This window comes from Protomyctophum parallelum (genome assembly GCF_964188405.1).
Source record: "Protomyctophum parallelum genome assembly, chromosome: 3".
Taxonomy (NCBI): domain Eukaryota; kingdom Metazoa; phylum Chordata; class Actinopteri; order Myctophiformes; family Myctophidae; genus Protomyctophum; species Protomyctophum parallelum.
In genome coordinates this window covers 18,812,585-18,830,620 of record NC_139698.1, presented here as the reverse complement: position 1 = coordinate 18,830,620, position 18,036 = coordinate 18,812,585, and the positions used below count along the sequence as shown (strand labels likewise).

The following is an 18,036-nucleotide window of genomic DNA, read 5'->3' as shown; positions in this document are numbered from 1 at the left end:
TTGCAGACTCAATACAAAAACTGTTAACAGAGTGGACGACCCCATAAGGGGTGCATACTTAGTTTAGACTAGTCATTGGTTAGACATGGGTTAAGGTTAGGTAAGGTTTAGGTGTGCTGCCCCGTGGGAGGTTAGGTTTAGGGTGAGGGTTTGACATAGGTTGTAGTTGTAGGACTAATGACTGGTCTAAACTAAGTACTGCACCCCACCATAAAGCATTACACTTAATTGTTTACAAGAGGGTCCACCGTTTTCAATTCATCATAACACTTAGAGACGTACAAATATACACTTCTACAGTATATAGCCAAAAACAGGAAATCTTCATAAAGGAGGGGAAAACGTATACAGTGAGGGGAAAAAGGGGTGGGTGGGGGTCGGGGATTCAGATTTGAGAGCGGTTTTGAAGGAGTCAAGGGATTCACATGACCGTTGGTAGGGCGTTCCACATTTTTGAGGCATAGGAGCGAAATTAATTTAGTCCCCTGTCAGGGTTTAAGTGGTGAAATTAACATTTTGCTGTGCATACGCATATTACGCAGTTTTCTTCAGCATGGGTGTACTGTATATATAGTGCCATCTGATTCTCCCAGACCCTAGAAGATAGCGGTTTATAATGAGCCATGGCTGTTGCTATTGAGGCTTCCTGGTGACTGGCCTGGTCTAGCTCTCCCACCCTTCTTCTGTTACTGTTCACATGAGATGAGCAAAGTCCACAGGGATAGGGAGAGAAGATGAACTGCAAGATGAACCTCACCTCCTGGGATGGAGAGACAGAGAGAGAGAGAGAGAGAGAGAGAGAGAGAGAGAGAGAGAGAGAGAGAGAGAGAGAGAGAGATGACGTGACCGTGTGAGTGAGGTGGGAAACAGGAATGCCTGTTTGATATTCTGGCCACACCATCTCTCTGTCTCTCTGTAGATATTAGTCTGGAAGATCCATTTCCAAGGGGCAGATTCACAATACAAATGTCACACTTATAAGTTTATGTATGGGCTCTGATTGGTCACCCACCACAACTCTGGGGTGAGTGAAATACATCCAAATGACATCTTTACCAGATTGATACAATATTCATTGATATACATACTGTATACATTTATCAGTGACACATTGTGAACTTGTGAACTGCTGGCTTTCATCGTTTTAGAAAGTTCTGGGGAATTGTCAACATTTTCAACTGTAAATATGGCATGCCCAAAATAGGGAAAACCAGGTTGAACGTTGTTTCTGTCACAGACTGCAGGATATTTCGGTTCTCAAACGTCACATGCACACATCAACTCTGGGTTCTGTTGGAGAGGAAGTCAAGGATACAACCAGCTAAACTACCGGTAGAGTCAACACCAAATTAGTTAGAAAGATTTGATAATATTATCCACTAATAGAATGGACGTTGAAATCTACAAACAGCTTGGCATGGGGATAAAAGAAATTAAGAAAAAATGGCAGTAGCATCTTTTACATTCCATCCAACCCTAGGCAAAATTAAACACATTAAGAAAGTGTTGGGTTTTGTCCAGAAGTTCCTGTTGTATCCATTTCTCAATGGATATGAGTATGACCAGAATTGCCAAAGTCAAAGTCGTACGATTTGTCACACACGTCACCGCAGTGAAATTTGTTCTCCGCATTTGACCCATCTCTTGGAGCGGTGAGCCGCCAAGGAGCGGTGAGCTGCAGCCGTACCACGCTCAGGAATAATTTGATTACCGTAGTTGATTTGACCCCCCAATCCAACCCATTGATGAGTGTCAAGCAGGGAGGCATTGGGTCCCATTTTTACAGTCTTTGGTATGACCCGGCCGGGGATCGAACCCCCGACCTCCCAGTTTCAGGGCGGACACCATAGGCGGAGCTTGAAGTTGACGCTGGGGGGTGCGACTGCTTGGCCAACGACACCCGCGCGCACGCGTTTTTACAATGCCCTAACCCCTTTTTTTTTTTTTTAGGGGGTGCAGTGCACCCCCTGAACCCCCCCAAGCTCCGCCCATGGCGGACACTCTAACCACAAGGCCACTGAGCTGGTCAGTCAGCTCAGTCAGCTGCCAGGCGTGTGCATCGCTGCATGCCTATATCTGACATCCTAGTGGCTACATGCCTGGCAGTGGCTGACATGCATCCTGGCTGCATGCCTGCAGGCGGAGGGATTTTACACCACCTCAAGCTCAACACAGATCCAGTGTTGATTTCGTTGACTAAAACTAAGACGAACAATGTTCGTCGACTACCTTTTTCCACTGACGAAAAATGAATGGAAACTAAATAAAGCTAAGCTACGATTACTAAAACTAAGACTAAATATACTGACAAATTAATTTCATCAAACAAATAAAAACTAGGCTAAAATGTTAGGAAGGGTCTAGTGGACAAGAGATCCACTATAAGTCATTTTACACTTGGTTGCATGCTGAAAATAGTCGATCTACAAGTTCACAACGCGTCGCAGGCTCAGTGCAACGCGTTGTGAGCTTGTAGATCCGCTATTTTCAAGTGTAAAAACAGTCATTACGACGGCATCTTATGATATTTAGTTGACTGAAAACATTAACAACTAAAACATTCCAGGTGACTAAAATGAAACTAAAAACTAAATGAAAACTATTCAAGAGACTATGACTAAAACTAAAATCAAAATAAATGTGCTCCAAAAACAACACTGACACAGACAAGACACAGACAGATCTTAATTATCTTCCCCTGCAGGAACCTCTTTTTTTCCATCAACAACAACCATTGGTTCCTGTTCTAACTGCCAATAAAATAACCTGGGACGGTTGCGGTCCTGGAGAGTCAGTCGTTGGTCCGACGTAGGCCTACTAACAGTCCTCAAACCTTCTTTCCATTAGTATCTGTTGTTTTGTGCCATTTTGTTTATTTACTATTTTGTTCTCTTTGTTTCAGCATATTGGGGATTATTTTGTATAGGCTATATAATTAATATTTCCCGAGTGAGAGAATGAAGAATTACAATTAAATGTCTTCAATAGATTAATTTGATACAACAGATGACAATAATTTAATGATAAGGTGATATGGAAATGAAAGGGAGCATAATGGATTGAAATGAGAATAGACATTTCAAACGGACAGCGTTCAGGAATCTGACACCGATCCCAGTGTTGGTGGCAACATTTAAATAAAAAACTATAAGAACACTAAAAAAAGACAGAAAAGAGTAAACAAAATAGGAATATAAATAGCCTAGATATAGTAATAATTATTACTGCCTAAAAACCAATACTGTACCAGTATAGGAAAGAGTCACAAGATAGTGGACCTGTCCTTTACCCAACTGGGAAAGCTCTTGTGTTGTCATTAACCATTATATTATGAAAAATAGCAGATAGCATGTCACATCAGCTTGTAGATCTTTTTTTTTTTTTTAAAGCAAAACATTTTAACTCAAATCTTTGCTTCTGGGGGTCCCTTGAACAAAATATTTTTGGGGGATGGTGGCCTCAGGTCATAATGGCGTAATAACCAAACAAACACTGCGATTAGCTACATAATTTACAACTGTTACATCATTTAATTCATTCCTCCTCCTGCTGGGAGGTTTTTCTGTCTGTAGGACACAAATCTCTCTCTCTCTCTCTCTCTCTCTCTCTCTCTCTCTCGCTGGGGCCTCTGGTGACTCGCACAAAGAATTCATTATTGAACGTCAACAATGGGCCAGGGCTTGACTGTTACCCAATACACACACGCATGCACGCACGCGCACACACACACACACACACACACACACACACACACACACACACACACACACACACACACACACACACACACACACACACACACACACACACACACACACACACACACACACACAGTCTTCAAACCCCTCTGGCCGACACTGTGCTAATATTTTAATTCCTGTAGGATTTAAACCACCATGTCGCCAGAACGGGGTGGGTGGAAGAGGCAGGTTTTGTGCCTATAGTATATCTTAATCTCTGTTGTACAGTAAAAACAACTCACCGATAAGCCTCTCTACGACTGGCACCGGCGGGTAAGGATGCACTCTAACTGACTTTTGCTTGCTTGATTATTTATTATTTTTGATAGATTGATTGATTGATTCAATAGGCCTACTTTATTAACAGTTTGCCGATCAGAAAGAGCACAGAAGAGTAGGCTACAATATAACAATACACAGAACAGTACAAAACAGAACAGTACAATATAAGACTTGGCTTGTTTCCATTTGGGTCCTGACTGAGTATTCAATTCATTTAGTACCTTTAGTGACAGACATACATATACAATAATACTATTTAAAAACATCATATAAACGAGTACTAATGAAAATGAAAAATACGTACAGTTTGGGGTGGGGGGGGGGTTGTGGTGATAGGCTTGTATTGTACAGGCAGCCACCTGTAACTGTAAGTGCTCTTTTAGAGCGTTTTGGGAAGGACAGTTAGGGATTGACACTTTTTTTGACATAAATGTTTGTTTTCTGTCACTTATCTGCAGCCATCAGTTGGAAGGGTGACCTTGGGCAATGAAGAATGCCAGAGATGAATGTATTTATCATACCATAGCCTTGAAAATACCATTTGATTAACACTGTAAAGTTACGAAGCCTGGAGTTCTATGCACATTTATATGAGGCATGTAGGCCTAAGTGTTATATGTTATATTCATGGGTCTCTCTTTAAATAAAGGCCTACATTTTCTTTGGTGGGTTAACAATTCCATACAATCAGGACCAATATCAGCTACATTTGTTTGTATGATGTTGCATTCCAATTTTGCCTTCTCACTTCTTTGTGGCACTTCCTTGACACTTAATGTTTTACTTAATTTGGTGGAGAAAAAAAACATGTTTCTATGAATTCTCTCTCTCTCTTTCTCTCTTTCACACGCACCCGCACACACGCGCGCACACACACACACACACACACACACACACACACACACACACACACACACACACACACACACACACACACACACACACACACACACACACACACTGACACACACACACACACACACACACACACACACACACACACACACACACACACACACAGTGGCATTTGACACATATGAGGCCCCTGCACAAACATTATCTCCGCCTCCTTGCCTATAGCGGAGATAACGCTCAAATAATTATGCACCACTATTATCTAAGAAGAGTGCATTCTCTCCACCGCATACAGACTCAAAAATAACTTAGGCTAAAATACGGAGAAGGAAGTCGGATGAAGAGGCGCAGGCAGACAGAGAGATGTTTCGGAGTTCGGTTGTATTTGCAGAGTACAGAATACAGCAGAAGACAAGCAGGAGCCTGGATAAGGCATGTGGCTCAGGAGGTAGAGCAGGTCGTCCAATGATCTCTGGGTCGGCGGTTCGAATCCCGGCTCCTCCTGTCCACATGTCGAAGTGTCCTTGGGCAAGACACTGAACCCTACATTGCCTCCAATGAGTCGGTTGGTGTATAAGCTTGCCACCATTGGTGTGTGAATGTGGTAAGTGAGGACGCTGGCGACGGTTTGCCGCTTCACCTCCCAATGTATGAATGAATGAACCATTGTAAAGCGCTTTGAGCACTTGGAAAAGCGCTATAAAATGCAATTCATTATGGCTGACCACCGTGCAGGTGGCCAGCCCAACTGAACACCATCCTTACATTGAGTCAGAATAGGTCCATGCACAAAGCTGAGGGACAGACAGTTATTTAGGGCAACCCCTTGCAAGGACACCCACATGATTGACACCATAACCGGCAGCTTTAGTTGGAAATAGGCAGCCCCTAAATGCTATCTTTATGATAGATCAACATTGGCCAGGTTCATCCTAGAAGACCTAGCCTGCAGGTGTCATGACATAATGTTTAAGCAGATGGTCCGCAACTGAAACCATCCATAGAAAGAGCATGAAGCTTGCACTTAATTTATAGACTATAGCTGTCCCATAAATGTGACTGTCTGGTGGTCTGACTGTGCCATCCACCTAATTTTTTGTTTTGTTTTAAGTAGGCCTACATATGTATATTCGATGTGAATGGCACTATAGGTAAAGTATTGCTGTCACTATATAGTACCTGCCTACTTCCTCCAGGGACACGTAGCAGCAGCCTACAGGTTCTGGAGCATTTGGACCACCGGCTGACATCACTACCGCCTCACTCACAGTCACAGACAAGACAACACACAGAGACAGACACGTACAGACAGATGATGTCATCATCAGACCGCTACCTGCTCCACCATGGACTCCTCTTACCCAGCATCGCTCACACCGAGGAAAGCCTCCGGTACGCCCGTGATTTCGCCGTGGAGGACAGCGACGTGTTCGCTGTAACTTATCCCAAGTCAGGTAGGTTTGCCCATGCAGCAGGAGGCTCATGAATGACATGCTGTGTTTGTTTACGCACGTGTTCAATCATGTCAGGAGGACGTGGTCCGCATGCGCTATAGCAGCAACAGAAGGTTTATTTGTTTTAGTCCATTCTAACAGTTAATTGTAATCGGCATTCTTCTATGGCAGCAGTGATAAATAAACAATGATTAGGTTACGAGGAGCATCATCGTGTAGCAGCAACCTTACGCATGACAGTGACACCTACCGTAGGCTACGCGTCTCTGCGCGTAATCCTGTGTGTGTGTGTGTGTGTGTGTGTGTGTGTGTGTGTGTGTGTGTGTGTGTGTGTGCGTGTGCGCGTGTGTGTGTGTGCGTGTGCGTGTGCGTGTGCGTGTGTGTGTGTGTGTGTGTGTGTGTGATTGATTGATTGATTTAAATATTTATTAACAGTTTGTAGAATTTACAGTACATTTTAAGCACAAACTCAATACAAAGACTGTCAACTGTGAGTGGACGACCCAATTAAGCATTACACGTGTTTACAACAGGGTCCACATTGTTCAATTCATCAAAACATTTAAAGACAGACATTTAGAGACATACAAATAGACATTTCTATGTAGCTAAAGTACAGAACAGGAATTCATCATATGGGAAGCAAAAAAGGGAAAAGATACAATATACAGTGAGGGAAAATGGGGGGAGGGGGGGAGGGGGGGGGGGATTCAGATTTTACAGAGGCCAGTTTCGAATTGCAGCCATCCGTAGGTGCCCTTTGAGAGCGGTTTTGAAGGAGTCAAGGGATTCACATGTCTTAATGACTGTTGGTAGGGCGTTCCACATTTTGGTGGTATAGGAGCGAAAAGAATTTAGTCCCTTGTTTGTGCCGAATCTGGGTTGTACATGGTTTGTTGCACTCCCTCTGGTGTTGTGGGTGTGGACTTCGTTTACATTAAGGAAGTATTTAGACAGGTACATGGGTATCTTGGTGGTGTATCGAATCTTGTGGACCAGACCCATTGCAAGATGCTGTACTCTGTCGTCGACCCTAAGCCATCCCAGCCTGTCAAAGTGGGCAGGGGTGAGGTGGGTTCGGGGGGTGAGGCCAAGTAGGAGCCTGACCAGTTTGTTTTGGGAGGTCTGGAGCCTTGTTTTAAGGGCCTTTGAGGTGCTGTGGTACCAAGAGGTGGATGCATAGTCAAAGAAACCTTGTACGAGGGCTCCTGTTAAGGTCTTCAAGGTGTTTTTGCTGACCAGTGAGGAGATCCTGTAAAGGAATCTTGTTCTTTGATTGACTTTTTTGATTACGTTGGTGGCCATTTTATCACCGGAAAGATTGGCCTCCAGGATGGAACCTAGGTAGGTAATTTCATCTTTTCGTGTGATAATATTGTCACCCACTCTAACCAAGAAGCCATCTGCCTTGCTGAGTTTACTATTTGATCCGAAGAGGATGGATTCAGTTTTTCCCAGGTGTAAGGATAGTTTGTTATCAGCGAGCCAGGTGCAGATTCTACCGAGTTCAGAGCTGAGGGTCTTTTCAACCTGCAGTTTGTTCCTGTCCGAGACCAGCAGTGCTGAGTCATCTGTGAACAGGAACAAGTTGCAGTCACAAGCTGAAGTCATGTCGTTAACATAAATTAGGAACAGTAAAGGCCCTAGTATGCTTCCTTGTGGGACGCCACAGCTCACTGGGAGGGGAGGGGACAGTGTTCCGTTCACCTCCACCATCTGTTCTCTCCCCTCCAGGTAGGATTGCATCCAGCTCACTGATGTGCTATCAAAACCAATAGCTTTAAGCTTGTTAACCAGTATGGAGTGGTTCACGGTGTCAAAAGCCTTTTGGAGGTCCAGCATGACCATGCCGCAGTATTTTCCATCATCCACCTCGTGTTTGATGTGATCGCTCAAATAGAGGAGGCATGTGTCAGTGGAGTGGGATGTTCTGAAACCAGATTGGAACTCGTACAGCAATTTATTAGAGGCAAGATACTTTTCAACCTGTCCATAGACTATTTTTTCCATCACTTTCGAGATGGAGCTTAGAATAGAAATAGGGCGGTAGTTGCCGGGTTCTAATTTACTTCCTTTTTTGTACAAGGGGGTTACTTTGGCCAGTTTAAAATCTTGGGGGACCTGTCCCTGTTTGATGGAGAGGTTAACTATGTGGGTGATGACTGGAGCTATGGAAAAGGCTGAGTCTGTGTGTGTGTGTGTGTGTGTGTGTGTGTGTGTGTGTGTGTGTGTGTGTGTGTGTGTGTGTGTGTGTGTGTGTGTGTGTGCCCTACAGGCTGACATTTTAGACATGGTGTGTGGGAATAAAGTTGCTGTCCTCGTCCAACAAGTTAATTTGTATCCATCGTAACCAACCGTGCACGCATGCAGACAGACAGACAGTACCTCCCATTTGGCACCGACTGCGCTGTAGATACGGCCGGGTGTTTAGTCTGAGACAAACGTCCTCCACAGTCCAAACTAAGTGTAGTGTATAGTAGCCTAGTAGCATTATTATGATCTAGACTAGAGCTACATATCTCTGAGGCTGGTTGTTTGTTTCAAATCATAATGGAAGCGTCTGAGGAGAAGTATCTCCTCCACCGTGGACTGCTGCTGCCCAGAGAGACGCACACCGCGGACAGTTTGACATTTGCGCACGAATTCGAGTTTCGGGACGATGACATTTTGGCCGTCACCTACCCGAAGTCAGGCAAGTTGGCCGCATGTAGAGTATAGGGGTACTAGCGGCTGTCACTTTTTAATTGTCGACTCTCAAGTAATTGCGATGAACTATTTAATTGTGTTTCTGTTGTTTGGGACATTATGATTTGACATTTCTGTTTGGCTTTCAGGCTTCATAAAAAAAAAAGTTGCACAGGGCATGCAGATACGACAAATAACATACATAGCCTGCACATTTACTTATTTGATAGCCTACTTTAAAAAAGAATGTCATACATGGCGAAAGTATCGCCACTGTACAAGCTCTAGTTTCTAGCTCAGCATTCTTCTTTCTTTCTTTCTTTCTTTCTTTCTTTCTTTCTTTCTTTCTTTCTTTCTTGCCATTTGATTCTTGGATCCCAAGAACCAATTCAGCTGGGAAGTCAACATCCACATGGGGTTGATAATAGCATGGTGAAGTACTTAAGTTACTGTAGCCTACAAACATTCAGTCTTGCCTGAGAAAATATGCCAGAGAGAGCTTTTCCTTTCGCAGATAAGTAAGCATGGGACCGAGGCTACAGAGAGAGTGACCACTGCAGCTTGAAAGACTAGTCTGACCAGTGACCGGACTGTGCTCCGCTCGAACAACTGCCTATAATCTTTCAAAGCACAGCAGAGCAGCATACCTGCCTCAACATGACACAAGAATGAGGAAATAGCTGAGAGAGAGAGAGAGAGAGAGAGAGAGAGAGAGACACTGTAGGCTACACTCTATTTATTACTGTAATGGATTTAAAGTATGTAATACACTCCAGGGGGCAGCCCTGCAGCCACAAGCCTGGAGGGGGGGGGGGGTCATTATTAAAGCATGTTTTAACCCATTCTGACCTGAGATCAGATTCTAAAAATGTCTTCCTGGCAGTTTTCTGAAAAAGCTATGTTTCTATGTCAGTCGTAGCGCGCGCTATGAGCTTGTAGATCTGCTATTTTTCAATAGCTAAAGCATAACATAATGCTAACACCAAAAGGGGTTCCCGCCCAGAATGGGTTTTAATAATGTATTCATGAAAACGTATTGAAATAATTTCAATAATGTTCAGAATAGCAAAGATTGCCAAGAAGTGCTTGTAGAGCAGCTATTTTCACTGTTTTTCTTTTGCAATCTAATCTAGCAATGGGGAAAGCACAGCCAGAGGCTATGGCTATGGTTGTGAATCCATGTCATGGAAACATTTGGGAACCCCTGGGGTAAACAACACCTTGTGTCAGGGTTCCCACGGTTACGGAATTCCTGGATAAGCCACGATGAGATTAGAAAAAAAAAGATATTTTCCAGGCATGGAAATGGATTGGAATTGGGGAGAATGTTTTAGGAAAGTCTGCTGTCTCCATCGGAACACATGAATTGTTTGGATCTTTTCCTACAAACCACTAGGTTCCCATGCAGGTTCTCCAGAGTTAGTGTCGAAGTATTCTTGAGCAAGACTCTGAACCCCTAATAGAGTGCCGAATTCCTGACGTCACTCGCTCGTCCCCTCGATTCCCCTGGTTCACGGAAGTAATTTCTCTATGGAGAATAACATGGGGTCATCTTAAAATCGTTTCATATAAGCGTTGTGGACGTGGTCTAAAAATAAACAAGCGCTGCACTGTGGCGACATGGACTATTGCATGCGGGCCCTTTGTCTAAGACAAATTTCTTCCTCGGGAGACTAATAAAGTATATCTCATATCAAGCTGTCTCTCACAGTCTCTGCGTTATTGTCAGGGAGGTCAGTCACTCATATATGATACAGAAAATGTAACTAATTCAGTAGCAGTAACAATAGCGTTTTCTCTCAGTCAGTTGATTCTTCATATCCATGTGAGCCTGGATGATTTGTTTATTTTTGAGTGGTGCAACCACTCCAAGGAACAGCAATGTCCGTGTTCACCTATGCATGTGTTCACCTATGTGTGTCTGTGTTGGTTAATGAGCACCAGTATATGACTATGAGTACCAGTAGGGGCGCTGTTGTGCCAGAAACAGAGAGAGGGATAGTGTTCAAACACAGTTTCACTTCACTTCGCCCTCTACCGATATTGATGTCAGACTCTGGTGCTCTATTGCTCCTGATGTGCAGGTTGGTGCCTTGCATGGTTTCCTCCGCCATGATCGGTGCATGAATGGGTGAACAATGTCTACTGTATGTAAAGCACTTTGGAAAAAAGCGCTATTGAAATGCACCATTTTCCATTCACCATTTTCATGGCCCGGCCCTGGCTCATGCTGTGTTGTGGTTCCACAGGTACCACCTGGATGCAGGAGGTCCTGCCGTTGGTGTTGAACGGGGGGGATCTGACTCCGGTACAGACCATTCCCAACTGGGACAGAGTCCCGTGGCTGGAGGAGACCCGGCTAGCCATAGTGGCAGAGCGCTTGCCAACGCCGCGCGCGCTGGTGTCCCACCTGCCCTATCACCTCATGCCCAAGTCCTTGGATAGCTCCAAAGCCAAGGTACGGCACTGAAGGTGCGAGGGGTTCTCCATGTGCAAACTCTCAAAAACTCCTATAGCGTATAGTGAGAATGTCTATGACGTCTTCGTCACTGCAGTTTCAAGAAAGAGAAAGACAAGGAAAGAAACAAGAATTGATGACGTCAATTAATTACCAGCTGCTGCCTTCTGTCCCATGGCTGAGAGGCAAAAAACTGAAAAAAGTGTGTGGTTGCCTAGAGAGGGGCAGTCGATAGTGTTTTATTGACATCATCAGCTAGCAACCCAATGCTAACGTGAGTAGCATTATGACTTGATCAATCAAAAGCACTATAATAGACCAATTGCCGTTGATCTATGGCAATGGCTTTAAGCGTCGTATTTATTAATTGCCGTTGATCTACGCCAAGGGCGTTATAAGTGTTTTTACAATGTGGTTATTGTTGGATTTGCATATAATTCAGTCATGGATGCCTCATAGATGACTGATGTCATAGGCTATTAGACCCTGTCTTGTGACATGATATATTACTGAACCAAATTGTTGGATTAAACTGAAATAGTATTTGACAGATGTTGTGTGTTGTGTATCCTAGGTGATTTATGTCAGCAGGAATCCCAAGGACGTCATGGTGTCGTCCTACCACTTCCATAAGATGGCCAGTTTCCTGGACGACCCCGGAACCTTCCACGAGTTCATGGATAAGTTCCTGGAGGGGAAAGGTCAGGGGTCATCTCACACACAAGTCTCATTTCAGACGGCTTGTACCCCGATCGCAAGACGGCGATGTGATGCATTGCAGATCGGCTATTTTCAGTGAACAACACCATCATAATTATACATACGACAAAGTATAAATACATCCTGGGGCAGTACTACTTTGTTTTAACAATATGAAGTTTTCTTCATTTCCTGAAAAAAGTATATTTTATTTCCTGAAAAATGAACATTTTGGAGGTATAGCTGGTTTCTGCCCGACACCAGAGTAATTCAAGAATGAACTAAAAACCTATACCTTTTCACATCAGCCTTTGAAATCACCTAGTCTGAACCTGAACCAAGCACAACATTACATTGCTCATTGTTTTTGTCTTAAATTGCCTATATTGTTTTGTGATTTGTATGCATTGCAGTACTTATTTATTTTTATTATCGCGCCTTGTTTTTATGTACAGCACTTTTGTGATATTGGGCTATAAATCAAATTTGACTTGACCTTGCGTCGACACAGAAGGTTTGTATTCGTCCCTTCACTAATAGAAGAGGTGAATGGGAAGCAAATGCATGTCCAGGAGAAGCCTAAATGAGACTTTATTGTCACGTGTAAGAATCGAGTGAAACCTATTTCTTGTGCGAGCCGAGCTCTCGATATCGCAGTTAAGCTCACTCAGCTTGTGTGCTTGTAGATCTGCAATGTCTGCACCCTGTTTGCACCTAGAGTTCATGTGGTTAATCATTGTCTTAGTGCTTTTAGAGAATATTGAGAGGAGTTATTCTGTACACGGCATGGCTCTGCTGACTGTGTTTTTATGTGCAGTGCTGTTTGGAAAATGGACAGACCACGTGAAGAGCTGGAGACACACGGAGCTGGGAGACAGAATTCTCTACCTCACATATGAAGAAATGGTCCAGGTAATGGGAAACTGTCCTGTCTGTCTGTCTGTCTGTCTGTCTGTCTGTCTGTCCGTCCGTCCGTCCGTCCGTCCGTCCGTCACACTGTAAATCATTTTTGATGTGTTCACTGTCCCGAGGTTTGTTTCCATATATCCTGTCTCTCTGGTTGCAACCATAATAAAATGTAATGACGGTCCTTTATCATATGCATTCCATGCCCCAGACAGACTGAAAGATGGAAGGGGGGTATAGGGTGTGCCTCCTGGTGGAGATTTGTTTCATTCATTCATTCAAGTTTTATTTATTCTCGAAATTACACTGAGTAATCAAACTCCTTTTCAGTGTCGTCAAGTAATACAATCAAATAGAAAAAGTGAAAAACATCACATTTGTGGGCACACTGGGCACACCTTCTAGTACAAATGGATTGGACAAAACATACCACTTTTTAAAATAATTAATTTATTCCCCTGTGCACGTGAAACAAAAAGCAACGTTTGGCTGCACTGTAGCACCCTTCCTTTTTAATGTTGATGAAATGAGCTTTTAGCCAATTTTCGTTCTAAATACAAACAGGGAGTGAGTTGTGTCATGTGGTGGATGTTAGAATTTTCTTCTAATCAATCTAATCTTTTATCCAAAAGTGTCTGGGCTACATACTTGACTTTCTACATGCATCAAGGTTCAAGGTTCTTTATTATTTGTCTCCCGAGGAAGACATTTGTCTTAGACAAAGGGCCTGCATGCAAGCGTAGCCCTTATGTCCATGTCGCCGCAGTGCAGCGCCACATACATCTTTCTTGCATCATAGAAAGATCAAGTAAGATGATAATACTCGGCTGTGCAAGCACGTTTCTGTGTGGGGGTGGCGGGGGCTTGGGCCAGGCACATCATGAGTGTGCAACTGTGCATCCGTCTTATTTCCTGTATCTGTTCTTGACTGCTGACAAGTCTGTATCAGATTGGACCACCCACTTCCTGTTTCCATTGATCTAAGATTAAAATTTGCTCTGGTTTTGAGTCTCAGCGAGTCATGTGTAGCATTTCTGTGTCTGTGGGCCAGGGCCACGGTAAAACGAAATATCTTGATTCATATGTTTTCCCACGTTCTATAACAATATTTCATGGAAGGACCCCAAACATTACCTGTATTTGGCCGCCAACCCCCATCTGCAAATATGTTGTTGAGTTAAAACGTTCACTCTGAAAGAATATATATTCAAAGATTTGCACCACATTTTCACGCATTTTCAAAAATAGCAGACCTACATAGCACTCAGTGCCGCGCTATGAGCTTGTAGATCTGCTATTTTTCAATAGTTAAAGTATAACATCATCATCATCATCATCATCATCATCATACTATAATTCAGTCAATGTCTGTGTGTGTGTCTGTCTGTCAGTCTCACAACGGGTAAGGGCTAGTAATGCTTAAAACACCAAAAGGGGTTCCCGGCCCAAAATGGGATAATATAACAATAACGAAGTGTGTGTGTGTGCGTGTGGCTGTGTGTGTGTGTGTGTGTGTGTGTGTGTGTGTGTGTGTGTGTGTGTGTGTGTGTGTGTGTGTGTGTGTGTGTGTGTGTGTGTGTGTGTGTGTGTGTGTGTGTGTGTGTGTGTGTGTGAGTGTGTGTGTGTGTGTGTGTGTGTGTGTGTGTGTGTGTGTGTGTGTGTGTGTGTCCATCCGTCCGTCTGGTCCCAGGACCTGCGTGGATCTGTGCGGCGCGTGTCAGACTTCCTGGGCCGGGCTCTGGATGAAGAGGCCATGGAGAGGATAGCAGCACAGTGCTGCTTCAACAACATGAAGACCAACTGCATGTCCAACTACTCGCTGGTCCCTCAGGACATCATGGACAACAGCAAGTCCCCCTTCCTCAGGAAAGGTGACTGTAACTCTACTAACTTCCACACGCCAGGCACATGACACCACACCATACATGGGACCGTACATTCTGTCTTCAGGGAGAGTACAGTAGCCTACTAGTAAGCATGCCTTCAGTGGTGGAAAGTAAAGTACTGTATAACTAAGTACATTTTAAGTATTCTACTTGAAGGGATAGTTCACCCTATGGATTATTCACCCCATGGAGACTTGAATTCATGGGTATTCTTTTTGTTTTTGTTGCATTCCAAAGCCAATTGTGTGCGTGCGTGATCTTGCTATTGTTATTTCCACATTATACAGTCAGGAAAAGACCCGCAAGTGAGTGAATGTTGAGGCCAGAAGACCGCACCAATGTAACTACCGGTAGTCACAAGTTCACAACTGACTCCTTGCTACAAAACAGTTTTAAGGTCAACTGTACCAATGCAACTCCTATTACTTCATATTTGGGATGGTGACACGCGCCACCTAGTGTTAAGACAAAGACGCCGCAGGGAGCAGTGGAGCAGCAAAATGTAAACACAAATTAAAATACCAGTAACCACACAGTACTGTGTGTGTGTGTGTGTGTGTGTGTGTGTGTGTGTGTGTGTGTGTGTGTGTGTGTGTGTGTGTGTGTGTTCTACTCTATGGCTCTGAGTCATGGACACTTTCAAAGAAATTAGTTAAACTGTTGGATGGCACTTACACCCGCCTTCTAATGAGAGCGCAAAATCTGTCTTGGAAGAGCCACCCATCGACTAATCTAATATCCGGCAACCTTCCCCGTGTTTCTTCACTAGTCCGATCCAGAAGAACACAGTTTGCCGGCCACTGCTACAGAGCTGACAATGAGGTTATATCTTCCATTCTTCTCTGGAGCCCTGCCTCAAAGCAGACCAGAGGTAGAAAACTGTCGTTCCCTGATGTCATCGCTATACTATAGGGACACATGCATCAGTAAGCAGGAACTGCATGGGGAGTGGGGATGGCAATGAAGGACCGGAAAGTCTGGCGTGCCATTGTGAAATCCATGATCTCGACTCGAAAAATGATGATGATGATGATGATGATGATGATGATGATGATGATGATGATGATGATGATGATGATGGTGTGTGTGTGTGTGCGTGTGTGTTCCAGGTGTTACCGGAGACTGGAGAAATCATTTCAGCGCGGAGCAGGAGGCTCAGTTCTCAGCTGTCATCAGCAGAGAGATGGAGGCAGAGGAGCTGTGGGGCCCGGAACCCTCCCCACCTGCACACCAATGACGACTCAACAAAACGACGTTCACATTAATGGATGGTTCCTCTCACCGTTTCTATATAGTAGAGTTAACGTGGAATCTAATCACATGAACTCTAGCATACCTATTCCGGAGAGAACAATTCGCTTTTTTTCAGTGAAGAGATTTGATATACTGAGACATGGACAGTACTAGCACAGTGGTTCCCAAAGTGGGTTCCAGGGGTCCCCAGCTAAATGATAGTAGAGTATTGACACTTGTGAATGTAAGCTTCAGGATCCATGCAGACTGTATTTTATTCCAAATATTTTATGCATTTTTTCCACCCAGTGTCAATTCTCTAATGTAATCCTGGGCGCTACACTTCCTCTGCCAACCTGGGGGGACAGCGGGCTGACCTCATGCTTCCTTCTATGCATGAGGAGTCCAAGCTGCTTCTTTGACAGGGGAGAGTTTCCCCAGCCGGACGTAGCGTGGTAGGTTTTAGCTATCCCCCACCCCTAATGAAAGTGTACTGAAGTACTGTGCACGTGCATTAGAATGGAATTGAAATCATTATAACTGGCTAACGCCATGATATATTGAATATCTTGTCTGTGTCAGGCAGAAATCTGTCCAAAACCATTGGGCTTTTCAACCATTGGCTTTTCTGATGATACAACTCATACGCTGTGTTCTCTCGAATCTGTCGAACATCAGATAACCGCATACAGTAGTCTCACCATGGCTGGAAACGTTATCGTACCAATCCATTAATCGCGACAGATGTTGGATAATCAAAATGACACCATTCTACGAATAAACCTACCATTTCACTCCATTATGGGAAAAACAAGAATTATATTCATAACTGCCAGGTGCAACAAGGTCTTGTAGCACCCGTTTCCGTTCGTTTCCGACGTTATTTTGTTGGTTCACCACTGTGTTATGGTTGTCCTCTAGCTCCAGTTAGCTCATAACATTAGCTTCTGTTGCCACTCGCTCTACGTTGCAGCCTTTAGACTACCATTGGCTTAGGCAGCCAATCATTGTCTTTACGATCGTCAGTAGTGGTAGGCTCAAATGTAGTCCAGTTCTTTATCAAGCACCTGGCAAAAATAACCTGTGTTCCAATAGATCCTATAGTTATTCCAGTATTTATTTACAAGCTCTAATACTTAAAGTTAAATATTTATGAAAACCCACAGACACACTTTCACAAAATATATCAAAAGTAGTGAAAAAAGTGTACTTGTACTTGCTTGTACAGTAGGCCTACATGGGCCATTTTCTCTACTTTTCCATGACACTCTTGTACAACGTAGTAGGGCATTATTTTAAGAAAAAACGAAAAGGTTGAAATATGGAGATAGCTAGGCTACATGGTTTCTTTCCAATAGAGGAAAAAAACAAACATTTCTCTACTATCTGGAATGTCAAATAACCTCACAGATGTTTTGTATATTTTGGTTATTTTATACAAGGTATTTCAGGTGTGACTTTTGTACTTTGAATGGACTCGTCTTACAGCTACAACTTCCAAGTTATGTAGCAAAGTCAATCAGTGTAATGGATTAGAAAAGTGTATCCAGAGTTTTTGCAGCTTTGCAACCAGCAGATGACAGCTATGTTTGATTTGTGGATTTGATTTATATCCAATTGAGTGCATTACTCAATAAAAATGAAATAAAATAAATGATTGTTTTGCACAACTCTGTACCTTTAAATCCAGTCTAAAATAGTAACGTTGTGTTCTCTCCTGCCTTTTATTGTGGTAGAAGATAGGCTATCTTGTTTTATTTCTTAATTTTATTATGCTTTTAATCCCTTTTAAAGGGATATGTCACTTTCAACATGTTTGGTGTCATCGGGGTTTGTAT

The 18,036-nt window shown here is 43.5% G+C and overlaps 1 protein-coding gene across 1 annotated transcript; it reads left to right on the top strand.

Moving 5' to 3' along the window:
* Positions 1-8,848: 8,848 nt before the first annotated feature.
* sult2st3 (sulfotransferase family 2, cytosolic sulfotransferase 3) lies at positions 8,849-17,868 on the top strand. Its single transcript, XM_083760780.1, has 6 exons — positions 8,849-9,023; positions 11,266-11,474; positions 12,049-12,175; positions 12,991-13,085; positions 14,770-14,950; positions 16,075-17,868. Exons 1-6 carry the CDS (start codon positions 8,882-8,884, stop codon positions 16,200-16,202), a joined length of 882 nt encoding a protein of 293 aa, XP_083616906.1. The 5' UTR covers positions 8,849-8,881; the 3' UTR covers positions 16,203-17,868.
* Positions 17,869-18,036: the final 168 nt, after the last annotated feature.